General features: G+C 31.8%; 1 protein-coding gene and 2 long non-coding RNA genes across 3 annotated transcripts in view; 1 reads left to right on the top strand and 2 right to left on the bottom strand.

The window, feature by feature from the left end:
- Positions 1–20,767, top strand: part of TMEM65 (transmembrane protein 65) — a 41,185-nt gene extending 20,418 nt beyond the window's left edge. The window contains exons 2-7 of the mRNA XM_006211402.4: positions 5,502–5,546; positions 8,625–8,692; positions 12,810–12,864; positions 13,740–13,782; positions 15,638–15,743; positions 19,528–20,767. Of these exons, the coding sequence (XP_006211464.2) occupies positions 5,502–5,546; positions 8,625–8,692; positions 12,810–12,864; positions 13,740–13,782; positions 15,638–15,743; positions 19,528–19,638 (428 nt within the window). The 3' untranslated portion in view covers positions 19,639–20,767. The remainder of the gene's footprint in view (positions 1–5,501; positions 5,547–8,624; positions 8,693–12,809; positions 12,865–13,739; positions 13,783–15,637; positions 15,744–19,527) is intronic.
- On the bottom strand, positions 201–9,702 carry LOC140689305 (uncharacterized). The gene is made up of 3 exons (XR_012064209.1): positions 9,652–9,702; positions 5,255–5,367; positions 201–315 (listed from the first exon to the last, which is right to left on the bottom strand). It is a non-coding gene; the product is annotated as an uncharacterized lncRNA (long non-coding RNA).
- On the bottom strand, positions 13,637–17,896 carry LOC140689302 (uncharacterized). The gene is made up of 2 exons (XR_012064203.1): positions 17,533–17,896; positions 13,637–13,846 (listed from the first exon to the last, which is right to left on the bottom strand). It is a non-coding gene; the product is annotated as an uncharacterized lncRNA (long non-coding RNA).
- Positions 20,768–27,207: the final 6,440 nt, after the last annotated feature.

Here is a 27,207-nt window from a genome sequence, read left to right as displayed (position 1 = left end):
CTCTGAGACTCTCTTCAAAAAAAAACTTTATCCTTTTAAAAAAAAACTACATTTGTTCCTCATCTGCTTTTCTTACCTTGTTCTGTTTCTCATTTCTGCCTTAGTCTTTCTCTTCCTAATTCAGCTCCCCCCTTTTTAAGTGAATACAGTGTAAAACAAATATACATACTAAAATTTAATAACAAACTATAAAGTACAGCTGGATTAAATATATTTTTATTCCTGAAATAGGAGGAAAAAGTCTTAATTTGTGTTTTCTTCTGATTCTCTTCTGATTTCTTTTTTATGTGACAGTGCCCATCAGTTTTAGATTTCCTAAATGGATAATAACTGAGCATTAAAATGAAGATTCTGATGCACTATAATATTCCAATTTATTAAATAAATATTTCTTCTAAAAAACATTCAATATTACTTAGATAGTAACAGTATTTTATAAGCTACATCAGTTTTTTGGTTACTTTAGCTAATTAGAAAATTAACTGGAATACCTCATTCTTCGTACATTCTAAAAAATTAGAGTTTCATTTAATAAAAGTGAAGTTAAATGTTTTCAATTGTTTTCTTTAATCTTCCTGAGTTACTGAAGCAAGAAGAAAAAAATGTTGAAAGTGTTAAAAAAATTTTTATTTAAACATGCAAAGTGTTTTCTTATGTTTTTAGGATTTGTAATGAATTTCTAGGATTTTTTTTATTTGGAGAAGATTTGTCTCTTCATTACTATAATTGAATATGTTTAAGTTCTCAAGGACAGATCAGAAGAAGAGATAGTTTCATTTCAAATAATTTTCATTTGATTTGATACAGTATAAATTAGCAGTTTGCAACAACTATCTGGTCTTATTTATTCTCCCTCCAGCTAAGACTTTTAAATGTGAAATCAAAAGGAAAAAAGGTCTATATGTAAATATTATCTCACAAATACTTGCAGATAATTTTCCTAACCTATGTATTTCTAAACATGGAACCCTATTAAAAGCAACTTCTCCTTAAAACAATGAGAAATATCTGAGAAGGGGAAAAATGTAAGAAGTCTGGATGTTAGTTGTTTTTTGGCCACTATTATGTTTGTCTATTGCCACTTTGGGAAAGCAAAACAGTTATCATTAAATTAAGTATTTCTCTGTCTGTGTTCATGAGGAACATTGGTCTGTAGTTTTATCTTTTTTATAAGTTCTTAGTTAGGTTTTATTTTTATTTTTAGTACTATTCTGGCCTCATAAAATGAATTGGGAAATATTTCCTCTTTTTTTTTTTTTCTGAAAGAGCTTGTAAATTTCTCTAAGATTGCTGTTTGTTCTTTAAATATTTGGTATAACTCACAGTGAAACTGTCTGGGCCTGGAGGGCTTTTTAATGTCAATGTTACGGAAAGTTGCCTGGTAACAAATTTGATTTTGCTATTAGATAGAGCTATTCAGATTTTTTTTCATATATCAGTTTTGGTAAGTTATATTTTTCAAGGAATTTGTCCATTTCATCTAAGTTGTGGAATTTGTTGGCATAGAATTATTCATAATAGTCTCTTACAGTGTCTGTAGCATCTGTACTGATGTTCCCTGTTTCATTTCTAATATTAGTAATTTGTGTTTTCTCTCTCTTTCTTGAGCAGTATACCTAAGGGTTTATTAATTTTGTTGATTTTTCAAAGAACCAACTTTTGGCTTTTTCTATATCCTAAATTGTTTTTTTTTATTTCATTGATTTCAGCTTTACTTGTTATTATTTTCTTCTTTCTACTACTTTACTTACCTTACTCTTTTTTTTCTGAGCTTCTTAAGACCATAGGTCATTTATTTTAGACCTTTCTTTTTAGTATAAGTACTTAAAACTAGAAGTTTCCCTCCAAGTGTTCATTTATCTGTATCCCACAAATTTTGACATGTTGTATTTTCATTGTTATTCAGTTTAAAACTTATTTTCTGATTTCCTTTTTCATTTCTTCTTTGACCCATGTATTTAGAAGATGTTATTTATTTTCCAGATTTTTTCCTAGGTATCTTATTGTTATTGCTCAGAGAACATATTCTTTACAATTTAAATCATTAATTTATTAACACATGTTTTATGGATCAGCAAATGGTTTATCTGGATGAATGTACCATCTGCACTTGAAAAGAATATACATTCTGTCTGTAGCTGTTGGCTATAGATGTCTGAATATCAGTTGGATCAAGATGGTTGGTAATGTTATTTGGGTAATCTGATTTCTTACCGATACTTTCCCCCAGTTTTCTGTCAGTTGCTGAGAGACTTTTATGTCTCCAATTGTGATTGTGGAAGTGCTTCTTTTCCCTTTAATTCTGTCAGATTTTGCATCATGTATTTTGAAGTTAGTAGGCATAAACAGATTGTTATCATGCCTTTTGATGAACTCTTTAATCATTTTGAAATGTCCCTGATTCTGGTAATACTTTGTCTTTATCTGTGGTTAATATAGTCACTCCAGCATTTATAAGCTTACTGTTTATGTAGTTTATCTCTTACTATTCATTTTACTTTCAACCTATTAAATGTAATTCTTGCAGCTATCATACAGCAAGTCTTGCTTTTTTATCCATTTTTTGACAATCTCTGACTTTTAATTGGATTGTTCAGTCCATTAACAGTGAAAGTAATTGTATAGTTGGATGTAGTTTTCAGAATATTCAAATTACTGTTTTCCTTTCCTTAGTGTGTCATTTTTTCCTGACTGCTTTTCACTGTTTTTTTCTTTATTGTTGCCTTTCTTCATTTTTATCCTACTAGGGATTCACTGAATTTCTTGAATCTTTTGAAATTTTTGTCTTTCTCCAAGTTTGGAAAAGCTTTAGCCATTATTTATTCAAAAATTTTTGGCTCTTCTCTTTCTCCTCACCTTCTGGAACTTCAGTTATACATATATTAACCTTTTGATATTTAGCCACTGGTCCTTGAGATTTGGTTTATTAGTTTTCAATCCTTTTATTCTGTTTTCAGATTGGGTAATTTTGCCAATTTATCATCATGTTCATTAGCTGTTTCTTCTGTCACCTCCATTTTGTTTTTAAGCCTATCCAGTTAATTAAAATTTTTAAATTTATTATTATTTAAAATAATTTAAATTTAAAAAAATTTTTTTAAAAAGGCGTCTTTTTATCTTTTACTTATACTTTGTGTGTGTGTTGTGGGGGGTAATTAGGTTATATTAGCACCATAACATTTAAAAACTTGAATGGATTACTGAAACCTTGGATTTATTTCCAAGGTTGAGTACTGTTGTGTATTATACATCTCATGTTTATTTTACTTCTGATACATATTTTGTTTTCATTCAGTTAATATAGGAAAGAAGATAATTTATAATGTCAGAGTCCTCAAAATGATCAGTTTATGATTCACAATTTTTGATGGATACTTTCCAATAAAATTTCCACTTTCTAGGAAATGTTACTTTCATGTTTCCTCTTATTACTCCTTAATTTCTTTATGAAGCAGGAGGCAGAATCTATGCTTTGATTTTACTTTAATCTCTATGCCAGTGGTTTTCCTCCTTGCTCTATCTCCTTTACTTTATATTTCTTTCTTTTCTCTCTCTTTAAAAAAGTTATTTTTTTCATTACCTTTAATTTTTTAGTCCTTATGCATAGTTGGAAAGAAAGATTAGGAATTTGACTACATTATTTGATTTTTTCCTCTTTACTGCTACACATTATACATTTGCCTAGCCGTTATCCTTTTGTCTTAGGAGTTGTAAAATATTTTAAATATTTTGCTCAATATGTAGGGGATTTGAAGAAGTAAAAGCAAGGACTCTGTATATTCTCATTATATTGGGAAGGTCCTGCTTGTTGAATTTTTAGGTATTTCAAGATGTTCCAGTCAACTGACAAGGACTTCTCCTCACAGTGTCAGAACTGTAGTGATGATGAGAGTAATGCAACTAGCAAATAGTTCTGGTATGTAACCACTTTTGCATGTTTACTTCACTGGAAAACTCTGTGGAGTACAGTGGTACCATATTTTTTGTTAAAAATTTGGAAAACCATTTGCATGCCTTCAAAGTAGATTTTGAGGTAATAGTGGTAGTCAAAGAATGGAGAATATATTCTAAGCAGATATACGATTCTACAAAGTTTTAGAATATCTTCATTTCTTAACTCTTCTAAAAAAGGAAAAAAACAAAACTTAAACCTGCATTCTTAGAACTTTCTGAGTAATACGATAATTGACTAAACTCTAGGTGTTAGTATATTCTTATTGTAAAGCCATTATGCTACTATTTTAGTAAAATACCATTTATAAATATGAATCATACTCCTTTTTATATAGCTTATTAATGGAGATTAATTTGCTTCTCACTTTTTTTAAACGAAATTCTTCAGTTTTTAATGCTGTCATACATTACAAATAAATATTTTACAAAATGTATATCCAGTTTGTAATGTATTTCCTTGGACAATTTTGTTGTACTGAATTTTTAGATCAGACTAATCCATGGTTTGGGGTCATCTCTATAGGTTATCAATTAATTCTGTTGGATTGATGAGGAAAAAGAAGGTAGAGTTCTCTGCTATTTTACCATAGCTTATTCTTTTACTTGTACAAATGGGTGAGATGGTTATTGTTATGAGATTTAGGTAGGTTGCTTCTTTGTAATAATTGTTAATTTTTAGATTTAATGATGGCACTTGAAGATACTTACTTTGATATATATATCTGGGAAAACTGTGTGTTTATTATTACATATATTATAAATAATATATTGCCATTTGTTGAATTAATGCTACTTTTTGGGGGGCATTTTACTGTGTAGAATATTCTATATAATCCAGTACTATAGGTTTCAAAACTCAGAACATTTAGTATATTATCAAAGGATATTACTTAAGGAACAGAACACAACCTGTTGAAGTCATTGTTGTAATACATTGCTTTAAAAATATTATTTTCCTATTTTTAAAGGACATCGAGGTCTGTTTGAATATCCTTTTTTTCTGCTATCAGTTTTTTTTGGTATATATTTCTCTTTTTTATTGAGTTATAGTCAGTTTACAATGTTGTATCAATTTCTGGTGTAGAGCACAATTTTTCAGTCATACATGAATATACATACATTCATTTTCACATTCTGTTTGGTATATATTTCTTAAGTCATCTAGGGTTGCCATATTAGAGAAGGGTAGCTACATTTCTGAAGGTTTTTTTGTTTGTTTTTTACTGTAATTAATGCAAACAGTCTTATTATATAGATGCAAGGACTTGAAAAACAAAAAACCAAAAAGCAAATTATTTACCTAGGGCTGTAGGGTCCATGGGAGGCCTGTAACTGCTGAAGCTGTCTTGTTTTTTAGCCAGTTTAATCCATACCAAGTAATATTTTCTGTTTGGATAACTTCGGTCCATTAACCTAAAGATAATTTATAAATACACTCAGATATTCTCTCACTTTGTAAATCTGCTGGTATTTTCTTCATTGTAATAAAAAAGAAAACATGCTGTATTGACTAATTTTTGCCCAACACCCTTTTTTTCCCCCTTTAGAAAAATTGGAAGCTGCACCACCTACCCCAGGACAGCTGAGATATGGTAATTGTTCTATAATTGTTAAATATTTGTACATCTATCTTTTGGACTTGAAATAACTGTGTCATTCATTATTAGTACAGAAGAGCCAGTAAATTAAATTGTTCAGATGGAGTGGATTATCCTATTTGTTATGCCTAAGCAAAAAGTTATATACTTGGCTTAAGACATATTACAATATTATGGAATTTCTGAGATTGTTAACCATATATCTATTATTGTTTAAATATTGTTACCATATAGAAATAGAATTATACTTATAGTAGAGATTTTCTTAATTCCCGGGAATAAGGGTATGTTTACTTTAGTTTGGATTTCAGTTGGGTAATTTCAGAACTATAATTTCTAGGCTGTTTCCTCTGGTGAAGAAAATGCACTGACTTGCTGTTTGTAATAATGAAGAAAGTAAATAAAGTTAATTTTAAGCCACCAGGAAGAAGAACCTTACAATGCTGCGGGTGTGCTTTCTTTACTCTGTTATGATTGGAATACATATACAAGGGCTAACACCAAAGGCATGTAAAACAGTTTGGGGTCTTATTATAGAGACAATGGAAGAAGAGAATTACTTAACAGTGCAGTGAATTTGAAAAGGTTGTAAGTTAAAGTTAAATATTAGATGTGATTTGCTTACAACTACTGAATTATAGAATAATTATTTCCCAAAGGAAACTGAAGAAATCACAAATTGGTAGGATATCATTACTTACTGGAGAGCAAACTTATATAATTAAAATTTAATAGCCAGTTCTTTTTAATCTTTTTTTTCTCTCAGAGGTACGATATAGTTTGTTAGAAATAAGTAACTTTTTCCAGATCCCAAGACAATTTAAGAATTCTTTAAGACTTTTTTTTCCCAGGTAATCTTTCCTGATCCTTCACCTAGATTCATTTATTTCCATAGCACTATATAGTGCTGTTATCATTGTGAGGGGTCTTATTGGAATTAACTGTTTATATGGCTATGTTATCATACCCAAACTTCTTGAGGACTTGGTAACCAAGTATCTTTGTGTCTCAGATTCCCAGTGGAGTGCTCAGTACATGTTTATTTAACTTTTTGAAAATTATGTTTTTCCTTTGGGTTAAAAATAAAGTTTTATTTATAGGATACATTTATTTAGGTCTAAACATCAAAACATGATATATATTTTATAGTTCAAGGTAATTAGTATAACAACGTGCCTTCGTTTTACTTAACCAACTTTTTACTAAGATAGCAATTAGTCTGTCTTACTTAGTTTAATAAACTTAAGGCCTAATTTTAAGATATTTATAACTAGCCACTTTCAGAGATGCCATCAGATTAACCCCCAAATGTTAAATAATCCCAAAGGTTTCATAGTTACTTTTCCATATTTTCATTTCAAAGACAATTGAGAAGATTACTGGGGAGTCTTCTTTCCAGATATATATTTAAGTAGCTCTCTCTTCACTGTAAATGTTTCATTCACTGAATTTTTAAGTTTTCATTATACTCTTTTGACTTATCAAATTTGTATTATATTCTTGAAGTTGTGTATGTGTTTTAGAAGTTGATTATTACAATATTTTGAATGTCTGATCATTGAGCAGCTAAATCTAGGCAAAAAGTCAATAATTAGGACTAGACTCCTTAATTTAACCCCCCTCAAAGTTCCATTTCATTAATGTGCCATTTGACTTTTATCATCTTTCATAGCATTTAAAATAATATACTTTATAATTAAAAAGATGCTGCCTTTTACCTGGGACATTCTTATGTGATAAAAAGAAGAAATCTGAAATGACGTAGGATATATACTATTTTCTCTTGATCTTAGTGTTTGGTAGTGGTTGTATGTAGAAATGTTCTTTGTTTTACTGCTTATTAACCTTCCCTGATAGGTGCATAACTCACTATAGTAATATCAAATTTTTGTAACTTCTTGATTGTATTTTAATTATACTTTCTGGAGACTTAACTGCATTAAAAGAAAAAAGATTTTAAAGTCACTGAATACATATGTAAGTAACTGATTTAAAGGATTATTTTTTGGATGTGATGTAAAACTGAGAGCTTTGATGTTTATGTAAAAAAAGTCCTCAGTTGAACAGATGTTGACTATACCTTGGCAGATTTATAGATTAATTAGAATAAAGTCTTAACTCTCCCCAGATTTCAGTCTGTTTCACAGTCTTCCTTCAATTCTCTTAATTTGGAATTCTCTTCCTTTCCAGGTTAGTGGTCCTCAACTTAATTAACTAATGTTTATTAAGCATCAATGCACTAGGCACTCTGCAATTGCTGAAGGTACAAATATGAAAAAAAATGAGGCTAAATATATAAAATATATAAATATTAGATATTTGTTCTCCCTAGTTACACTTCTGTTTTCTCAGATCATTCAGATTATGTACTAGATAGATGAGATAAGGTGTGCCTTTGGTAGGAACAAGACAAGTTACATTTTTATTTAAATCAGATATTGTTTGTTTTAGTTTGTGAAAGCATTCAGGGATACTGGTATGTTGAAGGGGAAAGAAGACTTTGAACACAGATGTCTAATATGGATGAGATAGTCACATTTTTCTAACATTTGTTTAAAAAATTGTTTAGTGAGAAAAAGTGACCAGATAACTTCCCTGAAATTGATTCAGGACATCTTCTATTATTTCTAATATGGAGATCAATTTTATGATAACAGTCTTTAGGTCTAAGAAGGAAAGAAATTGATGTCAGTAGTAATTTACACGTAAAGCATGGTACTCATGATATGTATTTATTTGTTCTGCCATTAACTGTATGTAATGTGTGTGTGTGTGTGTGTGTGTGTGTGTGTGTGTGTGTGTGTGTGTGGGTATTGCCAGTAAGAAAACACAAAAGCCTAACACAGTTAATTTTATGTGTTACGTGTCTTTTATTTTGTTTTTCCCCCTGTATAGCTTCTACCAAGTATCTAAACATAGCAGAAGCAGAATCTTTTGGCTGTGGAGAATGAAAAGGAAATTTCAAAACTTAATCAAATCTATTTATGAGACTTTAATCATATGGTCTGTTTTTTGTCATTTTAAAATTATAGAAATCTTAAAATATATTTTTCTGTTTTTGATGTTTTTCAGTATTCATCCACAATGCGATACCTTTCATAGGGTTTGGCTTTTTGGATAATGCAATTATGATTGTTGCAGTAAGTTCTTTCAACCCTTCTATTTTGAGTTAATAAAGAAATTAATGTGGTCTAAATTTTCCTAATAGTTTACATATTTTAGCTATAAAGTTTTCATTAACATCACTTCTAAGGCATCGTATCTATTAATCATTATGACTTTTGGTAAAGCATTGACAATAATAAACACATTATTTATTGGGTCTATATTATCCTGTTCTGTTTCAACACTTTTATTAAAGAAAGAAGTATGTAAAATTTTCTGATGTTCTTAAAATTGTATCGGCGGTTCTCATCACATGTATATTATTTAATTAGTTCCTTGTCCAGTTTTCCCATACAAAATGTTTAAAAGGGTGTTTTGATACATAGTCTATCCATTTAACCTGAAGGTATTCAGAATACTGGGAATAATAAACCCTTCAGTCTTTGTTCCATTTTAGTGTTAAAAAGTTCTCTTTTGCTGAAGTCATTTTAATTTAAAGAAATTTCTTAAAAGTATTGTTTCATCTCAGGATGGCTGCTTTACCTTTCTAACTGTTCTGTGACTCCTTTTCTCAATAGATACCAATATGGGTCCAGGTTAAAAAGTCGGGTAAAAGTCCATGATTAAAATGCAGGTCTTCTGTAACTTCCCAGTGCTCTGTCTACTTCTCTTCACTGACTCTAACTTTAAAAAAAAATTCTGTAAATTCTATGTATTGGGTGGGAGACTGCTCAAAAAAAAGGGAATGATTTTAGGATTATTGAAAGTGAAGAGAGTATATTTGGGAGATGCCAGGGTTTTTCTGTTGTTGTTGTTTTTGTTTTTTGTTTTGGTGTTTTGGAGGTCATGTGTACTACAGATGGATTTAAATAGAATATTTGGTTTCAAAATAGGGATAAAAGTATAATTTACATTGTATAGATTATAAAATTTGCTTAAAGAATATCTAAAATTGGTTCACTCAAGAATGGTTTTCTTTACTATATTGTCTCACCTTATGTCCAGGTTGATGGGGATCAGATATCCAGAAAGTCTAGCCATTCACCTGGTTAAGGAAACAGGGTTCACACAGCAGGAAGGTATCTTACTTTATAAATGGTCACAGAAGATACTGTAGCATGCACATAATTTGAAGGTGATAAGCACCCATTGGGTGGATAATTCTTTAGCAGAGTAGTCTGGTAAGCGCCTCTAAAATATAATTGCAAAATGCTGGTTTTTTTGACTGATTATGATATTTTCCTAATATATATATATAAGAATCAAGTTGGCTAATTTATGTATCTGTGAATACAAAAACTTATTCAACCATACCACACTACCTTTTCTGAAATTACTGAAATCTTGAGATGGTTAGATTACTTAAATAGTTAATGTAAATAAAATCTAATTGTAATGAAAACTCCATTGTGATGAATTTATAATCTGTAGTTTAAGACTTGGTATGTTCTTGAATCGATTGAGTTAAAGCTTCTCTGTGCCAAGTATTTCTTTCAAGTTTACACTCAGTATTTTAGATTCTCTTTATTGACAGCTAGTACCCCTCATTCTACCATCTTAATAATCTTCACTTTTTTCATCTCACTTGGGCAGATCTCAGATAGTCAAATGATGAAAGACTATCCTTGCTACAGAGAAGTATTGTGATGATATATTTTACATAAAGAGGGGTGCACAGAGATTTTGAAGAGATATCAGAATAGGGAAACTGTGTAGCTTCTTAGATCCTGGATAAAACGATAAAACCTTCACAGTATGGTCTTACTATTTCTTTGAAATAAATATCTAAAGTAACAGATATCTGTATTTTAATACAGCTACTAACAAAACAAACAGAACACCAACTTTCTAGAGTCAAATTATTGTAATATCGTTCCTGTTTTGTGTTACTCAGGCCTGTGTCTCATTAGTATCACTGATAGTGGACTACTTTTCCAGGCCCTGAGGTGGTTCACTCTAATTCAGTAATATTTGTTTTTCTAGTTTATATTGAAAAGTTTCTGAGACTTATCACTAGTTTTTTTTTAATTCATATAGTACTGAATTAAATATTTAAACCACTGGTTTTAAACCTGATTAATAGGTGTGGTAAAGACATTATCCTGTGAAAAATTTGCAGAATAATTCAGGAACAGTGAAATTTTCCAAGCAGGCTTTTTAATAGACTGCTGAGACTAAAATTCATAAATTATATAACTATAGAATCTATGAAAAGAGAAATAAGAACATTATTATCTTAAGAATGTTTTTCACCTTTTTTTTTTTTTAATGCTGATTGCCTTCTAACATTATAGGATGGCTGTGACTGTTGGAAGATATTAAGTCAAGATATTATTTGATTCTTCTTTCCTGTCATACCATTTGATGTTTTTCCTGTTAGGTATACTCTCTTGGCTGCTACCCTAATTGTAGTCAGAAAAGCAAATCCTGTATAACGTCTGGTAGTAGATTTGACCTTTATTGTTGGCTGCTGTTCATACCAACCTTTTGATTTCATAGTTTTTTAAATTGTATTTTTATATTATTGGGATTGCTTTTTATAACATATTTTAGTGGGGCTTGGGGGTATTATTTCTCTTACAGTTTAATTAGGATAGAATTTATTAGAATTCTAGCATAGATTAGTTGTATTGATGTGATAAATCTAGTATAATTTTAACACAACTAGTATTAGATTTAGTTCTAATTTCTGCCTTACCTGTTAACATAAAATTTGATGTAACTATGCAAAAAGGGAAAGGAGTGGATAGTCCATTGCCTTCAAACTGACTTAGACTTTATATGAGGCTTTTCATACTATTAGAAGGACTTTCAGTTTTTTTAATTCAACCAAATCATTAAGCACTTAAATGCTTTTTTTTAAAAAATGCTTTTTAAACGCATGTATTGGCAAACATTCTTCTTGGGTCATTTCTAATGATTCATTGCTGTTAAAGATGCTGTATTTATTTTTTATACACTGTAGCTGTCAGATGCCTCTCTTCTATATTGATGCTCCAGGTCATTTTGCATCCTTATATAAAGATACTTCTTTGTGCCTTTTCTTTTCTTTTCTTCTTGAGAAATCTGTTTCTTTGGGTAGCTTTACAACCTTACAATTTTAAGTGCCTGGGAGACTTTTGTACATCAGGCTGTTTGGTCCACACTCTACAAGAATTATATTTTAAAGGAGTGGAACCAAAAGTCCTAAGGGCAAGAAAATTGAAGAAATGAAACCAGCTTCTCTTCAGCTTTGTAAATAATTGAATAATGCAATATTTCTACATACTAAATAGGCCATTCTTTTTTTTCCTCTACAAATGTCATTGAAATTTAAAAAAATTTTTAGAAATTTTCAAGTATCAGTATTCAAGAGAGCTTTTGAAAATTAAGGCCATTTATGGCAGCATTGCATAAGGACTGGAACTGAATTAGCACAAAAGATTTTAGAATTTCTTCTTAGTCTGCATAATAACCCATTAAAATGGTTTAATCTTCTTCACTTCAGTTCCTTTTCTTTAAAGTAGAAGTAAAAATATGAGCCCGTTTTCTCTAGAGAAATGAGATGGGCATAGAAAGTCTTAAAATCCCTGAATGAATAAATTCAGTGAAAATAGAATGGCGCCTCATTTTTTGCTGTAGCTCTATTGTATTAAATGCTGTTGTTGCTTATAAATGAATCATACAGTCTCATTACTTAATAATGAAAAAACTAAGTGATATAAGGATAATTTTTGAACTCTGTGATCCTTTGGATCCTTAGACACTGGTTTAGTCTGTCTTTTGAATCTTTTATAGGGTAAATATCAATAGTATAGTTGTATCATTCAGAGTTGTAGAGTTAGGTCATCTTTGTGTTCAAAGAGCATTAAAGCGCTTTTCTGTGATAGGAAAATATGAATTCTAGGTTACTGATGATGAATTGTATTACTACATGTGTTGCTATTTTTAATTTTTATGAAAGCCTAATTTTAATGAATAAAATGTATTATTTCTGCATGAATGCATATATTTAATAATTAAGTGAGTTGCTGCAATATATGTGTATATTTGTGCATATTTTATTATATAATTTTGATGTATATTGATAATTTTATCTGTTTTATTAATATTTTGCTATTTTATAGTCCAGTTTTAATTTTTAAGATTAATTTCTTTGTAATCATTTTTCAGGGAACCCATATTGAGTTGTCTATTGGAATTATTTTGGGAATTTCAACTATGGCAGGTATTTAGTAATAGTAATCTTTATTATTCCATTGTATATTTATGAAGAATTTTAGTAGATTAGGTTTAGGAGGGGATACTTTTCTTTAGATGAGTTTGTTCATTGAATTGCCTACTGATTTATCTCCTTAATCCTATTCCTCTTTTAGTTTTGTGTATATAGCACATATTTTTCTGAGAAAGTTTAAGTACTTTATGCTAGTTAATGGGTAACAATAATCTACTATATTGACTATGTTAAAGTTTTTCTTTTAATTCAGTGTTGCCCTAAAGCTTCCTACCCCTTTTCTCTATTAAATTATTTGTTTTCAAATTGGGTAGGAAAATCAAGGAAGGAAATACGAGATAGAAAATCTAATTTGGTTCTGTCTCCTTCTGTCCCCCTAATTACCACTCTATTCTTCATGATGGTGAAATTTGGGAATGTGTTGTGTTATTATATGGAACACGTGAAGTAGTTGAGTTAATGAAAAAGACAGTACTTCTCTTTGATTTTCTTGAAAGTCAGAGCTGTACATATAGCTTTAGTTTTTAACTTTCAAATATCCAAATTACCTTAAAAATTATCTGAAAGTTACAACTACAAAATGCTGTATAGGTGTTTTAATATTGAAGCTAAAATGGAAACTGGCTGCTACATCAGAAAAAACCTACTACTTGTTGGAGGTCGAATACTATAATCTCAGAAAAATGCTGTTCTATTTTGAAATCTTAGATTCAGAGCTATCAAATGAGTTACTTTGGATATATTTGTTGTAGTTTGAGAAATGTGATAACTCTTTCAGACCAGTGCTTTATTGATTACATAATAATGTATTATAATGATTTTTCTGATTTCTACGTAACAATTCATTTGTCTGTTTTTCATTTTTTTAGCTGCTGCTTTGGGAAATCTTGTGTCAGATTTAGCAGGTCTTGGGTAGGTTCATTCATTTGTTCATTTGTGCACGTAGGTACTTGCTCTCTTCCTCTTCTCCGTTTTCCTTTAATTGAAGAGGATAAGAAAGAGGGACATTTATTTTTGTGTGTGTTTTAGAACTAGATTTTTAAATTTAATATTTCTAAATCAGTAGCACTAAATCTTTGGTGTGCATCAAATATAGATACCTAGGCTGCAGAATTAGTCATGCAGATTTAGTGTCTCTGGGGATGGGGCCCTGACATTTTCTGTTTAATAATCTTCTCAAGCAATTCTGATATATCCAAAATTTTTCCTAAAACTATAATGTAAGCAGAGTTGAATTTTCATATACTTAAGTGTTTATATGTATTTTGTAAATGTTTTCCAAGGATGAGACAGGGGTAAAAGTAAGAACCCCTATCATTTTTTCACCCTCACCCTCCTCTCACTAAGCCCAAAGATAAGAGATATGGCTCAAATGGGAGGATTCTGACTGGGCATGTTTTCTAGAGAGAGGAATGTTGAAAGGGGATAATGGCCAAAGCACACATGGGCTTGGCTAGTTTTTGCTCTTTTTATTCCGTGTGGCAGGAATGATGAAACAAACTGAGGATGCCTATTTGCAAAAGGCCAGCTTTCTGTCTTTCTGTTTTTACATTCTCTCTTCCAAGCGACAGATGGCCTGGTCTTCTTCCTGAGCTTCAGGAAGCCTGGGAAGTACAAATTAGAGGAAGCTGGCATTAATTATTGTGATAAACATACTCTCTTTTGCTCAGTCTTTGGTTCTGTTTCTTCCTTTTTTGGTTCATTAGAATGTTTTTTGAGATTTGGATTTCAGTCAAATAGAAGTCTACTTAGCCCTATAATCAAGGCAAAGGCAGCTTCTACATTATCTAACCTTGTGTATTAGACTTTTGCACTAGCGTTTGGAGCCAAAGCTACTGTTAAAAACAAAGTTTCTATGCTTCTGAGCTGAGGCAGAAATGTTATATTCCTGGAATTCCTGGCATAAATCTGCAGTGATACTACCCTTTAAACATTCCATTTCCCACTTTCCAACAATAAGGTTGATAAGGATAATATTATACAGCCACTGTGATAACTTTTTATATTTTAATAGAAACAAATGATCTAGTAGACCTTTAAGGCCATTTAGTTTTAGATTGCATCAGTAAACATTTGTTATTAGAGAGAAGGATTTTGTCAGGAGTCTTATATTTAAGAACTGTTTCTCCTCTGCCTTAAAAAAAACAGCATTAAGTAACAAATACCACATTACACCAATCTTAATTGTACAGGTTTTTAGAACTTAATATATCTGACATTAGGATCCATCTTATAGTTGATGGTATGCATAGTTTAATTGGCAACTTTTTTTTCTTTCTTACAATTCGTAATGTAAGATTGTATCTAATAAGCAATGGCAACTTAGAATTGACAAATACTTGAAATTGCTCTGAAAATTGTAAGCTGTTTTTCTTAGTATATCTGATAAATTTTGGAAATTTTTTGTTTTATGATAACAGTTATTAACTTATATGTTAAAGGGCTTTGCTTTGAATTTGGAATAAATGCATAAATTGTAATTGTAAAAATTTTTTCTATACCTTGAATTGTTCTTTTTAAAGTAGTAGTAGAGATTAATTGCTCTAAGTCAGTTAATTTACCTATGTATTAAATATGTCAATATGAAAAATTTTAAACCATGTATTTATACATAATAAAGAAGGAAATTGTAAAAGAATGTTTACATCATTTCAGAGTGCCAATTACAGGTGTAAAATTATCTTATCTTTGTAGTAAATTAGTTTTTCCTATGTGAGGACAATGTCTCTTTAAAAGCTTATATTCTGTCCTCTTGTATTTTTTAAAGACTTGCAGGCTACGTTGAAGCTTTGGCTTCCAGGTTAGGCCTGTCAATTCCTGATCTCACACCAAAGCAAGTTGACATGTGGCAAACACGTGTTAGTACACATTTGGTGAGTACTTTATATGGTTTACGATAATGGACTTGAGTAGCCAGGACAAAACACTGTATAGTTCAGTCCCTTGAGAAATTTGAGACTAAAATTGATTTGAGGGGAACTTTTAACAGAAATTGTCCAAGATTTGACAGTTTTCAGAAAAACAGTAATTTTTATCAATTTTTTATTTTTTGTAGGTATGCTTGATTTTTTAAAAATTCTTTGTGTGATTCAGTTAGTATTAAGAGTATCAGTTATGTGCTGAGACTGAAGGCAAACTGAGTAATAAACTATAGTTATTTTTGAGAATTGTGTAGGTAGAGAACTAGACATAATGAACAAATCACAGTTCAGTGTGACATATGCAGTAATGGAATTATACACTAGATATAGCAGTAACACCAGTAAAAGAATTAACTGTGGAGAGATGTTTCTTTTGGTGGGGAGATTTTTTGTCAGTATTAGATCTACGCTTATTTTAAAATTATTGATGAGACATTCACTAGGTGAACAAGAGAATTCCAAGTATATCGACTAGCAAGTAGAAAAGCGTAATAAAAACAGGATGTGTTCAGAGAAATACAAGAAATTAGGTGTTGCTGGACTATAAAATGTGATTGTTGTGGACAGAAGCAGCAGCAGAAAACAGCAATGGAGAGGTAAGAGTGGATCAGAGAGGAAAGACATTTTCCTGTCTATGAAGAAGCTATGCTAAAGAGATTGAACCTCATACCTAGGTGATGGAGTGATAGTGAAAGGAAACTGAATGGATCATGATGCCATCAATTAAGCCAAGAAGAAAAGGGGTAAGAACAAGTGTGTTAAGGGAAGATAATGAGTTCTGTTTTGGACATGTTGAATTGGAGATGTTAGTAGTACATTCAGGTGGTAACACCTAATAGGCATTTGGATTAATGGTCAAAAATTAGATATAAATTAGTGATGATGAATATTATCATTCTTTCATCCAACAAGTATTTATTGTTTACTACTATATGTAGGGTGTAAGTCTAGGAGTTTTAAATATTGGTTAACAAAACAAGATCTTTTTTTTTTCCTGGCAAACCTTACTTTCTAGTAGGGGGAAACAGACAATTAAATATCTTGACACATATTTGGTACGTTAAAATTTTACAAATATTATGGGAATTAAAGGAAATAGGGTAAAAGAGGTTAGGCATGCTAGGATGGAGACAGATTGCAGTATTAAATAGGAAGGTCACTGTAGGCCTCACTGAAAAGGTGGGTGGTAGTTAAAAGCATGAGAGAAGGTGAGATTGTATAGGGCAGTGGTTCTCAAAATGTCGTCAGGACCAGCAGAATTAACATTTCCTGAAAACTTGTTAGAAATGCAAATTCTCAGACTCTACCTTAGACCTATATAAAAAATTATATATATATATATTTCCATATCCTACCATTTGCAGGTAAATTGAAGTGAGACTAGCTATTTGTTGACAAGTAAAGATATTCTAACATTCTAACAATTTGACTTAACATTTTAGCGCTTCAGTTGGGATCGAGTGAAGATTATTTTCCTGAGGCTTCCTCTTCTCACATAATTGATAATTCTGTTTTCTTTCTATAGCCTAATCAGGTCTATTTCCCGTCTTCTATGACAAAAGCGCCTCAGTTACTAAACTAATGTGTATGTATGTATACGTATATATAGTGTGTGTATGTGCGTGTGTTTTGATAAACCCCCACCAGCATATTGGGTGATTCTATTCCTTCGTGGTTGACTCTGCTGATTTTATGTTAGGATCACATCTTCCACTCTTTAATATAACATTGAGTTACTTACAACCTGAAGTAGTTGAAGTTAGTGATCTTTTCACGACATAAGCCAACACTGAAATTTACCCATGAAAGAGTATATGCCAGTACACATGCAGGTTCCAGTTGACGGAAGTTGTATTTTAAAGCCTCGTTTGTAACTTGGTAGTCTGAAACTCGATCAATATTTTCTTGCCGAACAATGTTATAGATGTACTCAGGTTAACAATAGGGCCTAGATTATCATAAGACCTGATAATAATACATAAGTAACTGTTTTTACAATGGAAGAATGTGTTTCAGGTCCTAGATGAGGGAGCCAGAAAAGGGTATCACTCTTCTTTTCTCCCTCTCTGCCCTGTTGACTTTATGTCCCATTGAGATTACTGGGTTTGAACTTATTGGCTGGAATGTCTAAAGTGGGGGGGGGGGGCGGGGGGAGGAGGAAAGCCTGGGTTTCCATGCACCGTAGTAACAGGCATTCTAAAAAGAATGGATGGGAAGTGGAAGTGGAACCTGTTAGCAATGGTCATTTCATGTATATGAGGAATTAGGAATTTAAAATAGAATACAATCTCTCTTAAGCATGTATAAATGAATACAAATGGTATCTAAGGTCAAAGTAAGAATTTAGGATTAACTTTATCAGCATCTGAAACGCAGAAAATTTCTGCTTACTAAAACTCTGCAGGAGTGATACCTTTTAAAATTTGATATGATGAAAATGACAAATCTGACCATCTGAAAATGACAAATCTGATAAAACATGGGTATACCACCACCATCACTGCTACCAACAACAACAAAACCTGCAAAATAGCAGAACTGAACATTTTTATGCAAGCTATTATCAAAATGTTAATGTCTACTATTGAAATTTATTAGAAAATCTGTATAACCTAGATAAATGGACAAAGTATAGGAAAGCACATTTTATTCAAGACTGTAGATTATGTAGCTGTCATAGCATCTATACTGTTTGAGAGAACTTAATTAGTGTATTTGCCTTTCTCTGTATAACTGACTGGAATTTCCTGGTGGAGAGAGACAGACTGCAACTGATTAGTCCCTGTTTCCCTGGTACCTACCACAGAGTTTGGCAAATTATAGATTCTCAGTAAATGTTTGTTTGAAGACATTGAAAAGTGTTTAGCCTTGAAAGTCATCATAGGAATGCAAATTTTAAAAATCACTTACAAACACATTTTAAAAAAATGTCCGTAATATAGGCAAGGTTGCAGAAAAATCGTGTGTATCTATACATATAAATATATTGCAATTGGTATATATATATTTGCAGTTTTGTCTAGGCTAGACAGCATGCCAATACTCTATGAATACGTACAAATATTCATATTATTTGATTTTTAAATACATTACTGAGGAAGAACTATACACAGAAACGTTTATTGTTCTATCACAATGGTGGAAAAGTAGCAGTGATTTTTAATAGTAAGGAGAGGTGTAGGTAGATTACAGGCCCATCAATTCAGTGGAATTTAGAAGTTTTTATAAGTTTATGCAACAGTTTGGAAAAGAGCTTATTATACCCTGTGTGGCTTTGAGGGGAGGATTGAGGAAAAAAACAAAGATACGTCTATATAATGATTAGACTTACATATAATCAGGTTTACTTGGAGATAATATTGAAAAGAAATATATACAAAGGGTAGCAAATCCAAATATGTTGAGAGTACTTGGTGAGGTTTTTTTCTTTCTTCCTACCTTTTGATACTAAAATATATATACAGTTTTTAAAAAGTGTTTTTCTACTTGAATATTTCTTTGATGTTATTTTCATGGCAATTTGAAAAAAATTTCCTGGTTGCTTTGAACTTTACATGTTATTGGTTTTAGAAACTTTTTGTAGATTATTTTTATATTTAAGTTATTATAATCAAAAGAAATATAGTCACAGTTGAATTTTACAATACCTAGTCATTTTTATCATACATACTTGAGCAAGAACTCGTCTTACAGGGATGAAATAACTTTCAAAACATGTTTGCTTTTGTTTCCGTAGGGCAAAGCTGTTGGGGTGACTATTGGCTGCATTCTAGGAATGTTCCCTTTGATTTTCTTTGGAGGAAGTGAAGAAGATGAAAAACTGGAAAAGAAAAATCAACTCTCTTAGAATACCTATAAAAATGTAAACTAATGTACCTCAATTATTAAATATGCTGTCACAACATTTAGGAATTAAGACAGTAACAGTGTAATAGATACGGGATCAAATAATTCAGCATGTATTCTGGAAAACACTAACTTATTGTGGCTTGGTTTTCTTAGGATCTTTTTAAAAAACTTTTGTGTAAATTGTTGAAATGCTTTTTCATCAATGGCAGTCAACATTTTACCTTTTATTTTTCTTTCTTTCTATACCAAAATACCATTTAAGTAGAAGTCATTGATGTACTGTGCTGACTTGGGGTTTGGCTGTTTGTTGCTCACCACGTGTACGTGCATGGAAGCCTTTCCTGTTGTTGTTGATGTTCCCTGTAGTTGCGATTCAACCTTAAGATTTTTTCCAAATTACTTAGGATGTTTAATATCAGTTAAAGATTTTTTTTAACTCTTTTTTTGGCAACATCAATTTTGTACTGTTTCACAGTAAACATTTACAATCATATAATTTTAGTCATTTTTAAAAAAGTTTTTACATCTATTCAAAATGGACAGAGACGTTAAGTATTTTAAGTGGCTATCACTCACTTTAATTTTCTGACCTTACTGTCTCAAGAGCCAGATATTAATCAGAATGAATGATTTTTTGGTCTCCCTATTACATAAAACTATGTTGTTAACAAGTATATTATTTTGAGTTTTTTTTTTACTTTTAATTTCTCAAACTTGAATAATTACTCAGTGGTTTCTGACTCTTAAGGGAAAGAAAATGACTATTTTAGGGAATTTTTAATGGGGATTGTAGAATTAAGGTGAACTAAGTAGTTTGACATGACGTTTGGATAATTAAGAGGCTAACGAATTTTTTTCACAGAAGTAGAAAATGGTAACTGTTAAGAAGGTTTATAGTATAAGTGGTGAAGTTGAGGTGGTGTTTGTAAGGTTGATCAGATACAAACTATATTGTTTGGGAAGGATTTATTTTTTTCCCCTAAAAATGTCTTCTCATCTGAATTGAATGAGTTTGAGTACTCATAATCCTGATGTTGTTATATGTTGTTTGGCGAATTTAATTTCTGAATAATTTCTTTTGAGGTGAAAAATAAATATTTTATATTTTGCTTTTTGCTATATATAGCCTAGTAGTCAAAAGTTACATGAAGAGAAACCCTTTCTCACTTTTTGGTCCTTTTGTGTTTTTGTTGTGTTTAAATCATATTCTAGATTGAAGTTACTTATTTTTAATCTTATATATCTGACTTAAGTATAGATGTGAATCATAAATTTTAATTCTGTGAACCCTTAAAGTTTGTTAGCATGTGATCTGTTACACGTGCTAAAAAATTACTCTTAATTGTAAGAGTAATTAAATACATCATGGAGGAGAAAAACAAATTAAAATTACTATTTGGGCCACTGAAATTATGTATTTTGCTAAATCGATGTAAAAGAAGGGAAACTTATAAAATGGCTGTATTTACAGCTACTTTATTTTAAAGTTTTATTTGCACATACTTACTTTGAGCTCTTATTTTCAGAGGAGCTATTTTTTTCTCACAGCAGTTTGTCCTGAATTCTCTTCTGTGTACTTCAAAATAATTTAATGCTATTCTTTAATCATAGATTTTTGAGGGAAAAATAAATCATACAATATAAAAATAAATATATAACATTCTTATTATATACAAATAATACGACATCTCTGATCAAATTAGAATGATAAAACTTGACATCTTAAATTGCATTGTGGTTTATATCTTCTACATAATAGGACAGACACATCAAAATTTTTTTATTATTTCAGATGATAGGATTAGAGTGGTTATTTAAAAAAAAATTTTTTTTTGGAAATGTTTAAGTGCTTTTGTCCCTAACTTGTATTGCCATTCTTTCTGTTTTCTAAGAACGTATTTTATTGTGGTGCTTACATTTTCTTTTTATTAATTAAATCCCATATTCAGAAAACTTGCCTGTGAGTTTAGAAAGGGCTTTTGATTATTGCTTTCTTTTTCTTTGCTCTTGAAAATAACACAGTCCTACGGAATCTTTTAGTTTAGCTGGGCATCTGTAGACTTATGTAAGGTGTAAACATGTGGAGTATATAACCTTTATATTGAAAAGCATTTTAATTTATGGACATGATAAAAACTTACAATATTCAGTTAATTAGTTTTAAAAAAAATGGAGCCCTTTTGTCCTTAATCTAAGGTATGCATTTTTTTAAGATCTTATTCTACACTAGTATGGTGCTTTGCACAAAGTGACTTCTGAAAAATGGTTCCCTTTAAGATAATGACTTCATGTAATCATTGTTTCATATTCCTTGTCACGAAGAACCTTATTGCAGATTGAAACTGGAATTCTTATTTCTCCTATTAGCTATTTCTATATTAGGAGCACTATAGCTATGGTTAAATGCAACATGAGCTGTGTCAGTACTGTTCGTTTAAAATTCATATTGTCTATGTATTATGATTTACAGACTTGTTGATGCATGTAAATTGGGTGCATTTTGTTGCCACTGTATGTTAAATGGTGACCAATGTTTTTACAGAGGAACTGAACAAAAAAAATTTCTTTTAAGAAATTTTGAAATGTGGTTTTGATTTTAAAATTTAATTTTCTTCCTTATCTCAGAAAACCCTGGTTATTCTGTAGCTTAAGGAGATAGGATTGATAAATGCAGATTTGTTACAGGATTGTAGCAATGTCACTGAAACAGTCAAATGGAACTACTCACCACTTCGCTGAAGTCCACACTTGATAATATGACGTTACAGATTATGAGAGAAGAGTGATCCCATATTGAGAGAATTTGACATTTAATAGGATGTCAAAAAAACTTTAGATGGGAAAATTGGTGTAAATTACAGTGACGGTATTTACAGCAGAGATATCCAGGTCTTCTATATAATAACACCTCATTTACTTTACTCCTTTTCTCTAGAAGATACATTTCAAAATTTATCTTTTACACCAAAATTTTGTGTAAACCATTTTGAAGTAAATCTTCCTAATTTTCGGATTATATTTTCTTTCTATCGTAAAAGAGTGTATTAAAGGTAATAGAATGTAATCTTTTTCTTAGTGGCTAAGCGCCTCTATGAACATTATTATTGTGCTGTAATGCAGTACCTCCAGAATCTGGTTTTTTTTTTTTTAATAGTTTTCATTTTCTTCCCATTTTTTTGCTGCTCTCTCTTCTGGCAGTTGTTCTCTCTAATTTGCTGCTGCTTCGCTGTGTAGACTGAGAAACTAGATAGTTTCTTATATTATTTGGGAAATATTAGTAACTAGGCTATGGAACCTGAGTAAGATGGTGATGGTGATGATGAGCATAATGTTAGCTCCCTTTTATTAAGCATTTATTTGTTGCTATGTACTGTAGTATTTTACACACATTGTCATATTTAATGACTTTTAATAACAGTGTTAAGTTGGTGCCATTATTATTCCTATTTCATGTTGGGTGAATTGAGACATGGAGAGGTTCGTTTGCCCACAGTGTCGCTACTAATAAGTGGATAGAATCTAGCTTTGTCAAAGTGTGAAGTCTGTGTCCTTAACTACTTATCATTGCAGTCAGGACATATATATATGTTTTACATATATATATATATATATATTCTCTGTTTAGGGCCCTTTTTAAAACCTATTTGTGGAATTATTTTTCTCACTTATAACTTAAGGGAATTTTACTTAAGATCTCAAAGCCCATTTAACAATCCTGTGTTTTTGGTTGTGTATTATGTGCTAGGAACTGTTCAAGGCACTGAAAAAACAGCCCGAGCATCCCTATCCTCATGAAGCTTATTCTGTAGGGGGCGTAAGTAGGGGAGGAGAGTACAGGGAAGCCAATATACACTTAAACAGGTGGTGATAAGTACAATACAGATAAATGAAGCAAGGGGGTCAGAAGGTACTGGTGGTCAATGTAAGGGGGTGGGGAGGTGTGGTTATTTTAATATAGGGCAGTCAGGGAAGACCTGAATGAAGTGAGAGCATAAACATCATATCTAGGAAGAGAAGGTACCATGCTAGGTTCCAGAAAGTTGATGTTAAGAAAATCTCCAACATATAAAATACATTTCACTGGAATGCATTGTAAGATATTTTCTTGTTTGTTTTGTATTATTCATGTTTTCTGGATTAAGCCCAAATATTAATATTTAAATATTAAAATGAATACTATTGCATATTTATTGGCATCAGTAGAGGGAAATGGCCCAGAAGCCTGGGGAAGCTACCATGGGATTCATAGTCAGTGGATATCACTATCAGCAAATAATTTAGTGTCTGTTGTGTGCTCATAATTGAAACCTTCCTAACAGATGACTTGTTTTAACAAAAGTAGTGAATGCTATTGGTATATGAGTTGTAACACTGAAGTTAGTTTTTCTCCTCTAACTTTCAGAAATGAAGTAGTGATTGAAGTAGGGACTTGTAACACTAATTTTGAAACCCCAGGACTTTCAGGATCTGTTGATCTTATGCTGACAGCTGTATGAAGCACATGATGTTTTGTATTGGTATTTACATGAAACCTTATCATACGTAGGTTAAAGCTATTGATAAGTTTATGAATGAAAGAAATTTCAACAAAATGTTTATTGACTTTTAAATATTAAAAAGATAGAGTAGGCATATGATAGATTATATAATTTCTCCACAACTACAAGTCAAATGTTCTGTTTAAGTGAATAAAATGTGAGAATGATGACTAAAGAGTTAAACTTGAAGGAACTACTTTGGGGGGTAGGTGGGGAGAACCCTCAAAAACTGTATGATAAAAGAATTTTCTGTGATAACTGGAATTCAGTGAAGACTTGGTATTTGCTAATATGAAAGCTCTGCATTTATATAGTGCTTTACTATTTATAAAATACTTACGCAGATGCAAGATATAAATGGGCTTTAAGAGAGGTAACTGAGTCAAAGAAAACTGTTAGGTACCTTAATTAGAATTAAGATTTTTTTGTTCTGTTATGTCACCCCACCACCCTGTAACCCTACCATTCCCACTTTGCAGTGGGTTGATTTTGCAGTGTGTCTGTATCTCTGTCCCTTGTCTCAAATGTATTTTTTCTATTCCTTCTTTTCCTCAACTTCAGACTGATGGAAGTGCAATTTTTAGAATATATTTTATGTCCTACTTGGTTACTTTAAAAGCATTAAATCAAACATTTTCTCTTTCTTTCCCACCCCCATGTGGGAGGAGGAGAACAAATCTTAGTTAATTTAGTTCACTCTTTAATTGTTAACAATTTTAACTGTTCTTTCTTCCATACCAACTCAGGTAAAGAGCTCACATTTCATAAGAGGAAAAAGAAGGTATTGATTGTGCTTTAAATGTTAGCCCCTCTGAAGGATGGAGTCTCTTCTGTCTTGCTTACTTCTCTATCCTTAATGCTCTGTGCAGCCGCTGACACACGGTATTTGTACAGTAGAGGGTTGTTTAATGTGTGAGTCAGTGCTGCCCATATCACTATGCTGTCCTCGCTAGGAACTTGACTTCTCGCTTGACCCCCAACTCATTCTGTCTCAGTACTGAGAATCTTCCTGTGTCCCATTTATATCACTTTTGAACTTTGACACATTTTGCTTCAAGTAGATTGATTTGTGGTTCATCTACTCACGAGCTCCCTAAAGAAAATCAGACCACACTTCTGTACTTTGAGAACGACTGTCCTGAACTTTTAGTTAGTTTAGAGTCGGTTTAGCTGTAAGTGACAAACCTAAAAATAACAAGCTGAAATAAGATGGAAATTTATTTCCCTCATGTAAAGTTACTGGGGCATGTTTTCCAGGGCTAGTGTGAGGGTGATGCTCCCCAAAGTAGTCAGAGACCCAGATTCACATCCTCCCATTTTATCACGTGTAGTTTTTGTCCTCAAAGTCACTTCATGGTCCAAAATGACTGCATCAGCCCCAGCTATTATATCCACATTGTACCCAGGAGGAGGGAACTAAAAAGAAGGGGCTTTATCCAACTTTTAAGTTACCATGTGACTCATCTACTTACCTATCAGGCCTCCATCACATATGCTCACTAAGCTGAAAGAGATACTTGTAAATCTCTCCATTTGGTATGGCCAAGTGTGTAGCCAAAAATTGGAAGAAGGGAAGGACATTTTGGAAGACACCCATTTGCAAGAGATTGGGCTCAAGTTTCCATGCAATGACTGCACTCAACTCTGGGAATGTGCCATTTTCTATATAATGTCTTAAACCAACTTTGTGGTGTCAGATAACCTATAAATGAAAAAAAGTGTCTACCCTTAAACATCCAGTATGCAATGACAATTTCTTTTCAGGAAGGGAAAGAAAGCACAACACAGCTATCATTAGTTGCTATAGATTATTAAATCCACCACCACCATCCCCCAGCTTATTTATTTGAAGGCAGTGGAAACCCATCATATCCTAGCTGCTTAGAGGCTCCCCAGTGCCTTCAAACAGATTTTTTAAATGGCTCTTCGACTTGATCTCTGTGTGAGCATTGATCTATTGCAAGTACTGTATCAGTAGTTCTCAAACTGGGGATGATTTTGCCCCCTTCTAGGGTATGTTTGATAACATCTGGAGACATTCCTGGCTGTCATAAGTGAGGGGTGGGTGGGAGGTGCTACTGGCATTTAGTAGGTTTGATGCCAGGGATGCTGCCAAGTATCTACAATGCATGGGGCAGCCCCCACGATAAATTGTCTGGCACAAAGTGTCGATAGTACCGAGATTAGGAAATCCTGCAGCATTGTGTTTTGGTTTTAGTTTTAGGTTTTTTTTTTTTGGAAGTTCTCAGATTTCAGATTTTTTCCTGATTTTACCTTTAAAAGATCTCAATCAGTGTACAAAAGGTATAAATTCAAGTTGAGGATCCCATTACAATTCAGTGTCGGTTAATTGAAGAGAATAGGCATTGGCTTCTTTATCTTACCTGTATTTATCTTTACAGATACATGTAGAGGATGACCTGGTAGACAGAGTACATTCAGAAGCTGAGAATATTGGTTCTCAATTTTAGTTGAGAATTTGTGATGAAACATATATGCTTAGAAGTTACTTACACACAGATGTTAGTTAAAGCCATTGTAATATATATGTCCCTCAGTTTGTAGAATGTAGGAGAGGAGGCCCAAGAACTGAATTCTAAGGGTGATTGGGAGTGGGGGTGAGGAGAACAATCATTGGTATTTAAGGACCTAATTCCTCTATGTGACCATCTCAATAGATGCAAATAAATAAATTGACAAAATCCAATAGAACAATCAGACATCCATACTTGGCCAAAATTCTCAGCAAATAAGAAATAAAAGAGAACTTTCTCAACCTAATAAAGAACATCTATGAAAAACTTACAACTAGCATCATACTTAAAGTGAAAGATTGAAATGCTTCTCCACTAAGATCAGGAACAAGGCAAAGATGTATACAATTACCACTTCTATTCAGATGGTCCTGGATGTTCTAGCCCATGAAATAAAAAATGAATGAATGAGTAAATGAATGAATGAATGACATTCAGATTAAAAATACAGAAATAATACCATCTTAATTTGTAGATGACATAATCATGTAGGAA

This window comes from Vicugna pacos, chromosome 25 (genome assembly GCF_048564905.1).
Source record: "Vicugna pacos chromosome 25, VicPac4, whole genome shotgun sequence".
NCBI classification, from domain to species: Eukaryota; Metazoa; Chordata; class Mammalia; order Artiodactyla; family Camelidae; genus Vicugna; species Vicugna pacos.
Note: the sequence above shows the minus strand (reverse complement) of the source record. Positions and strands in the feature narration are given on the sequence as shown.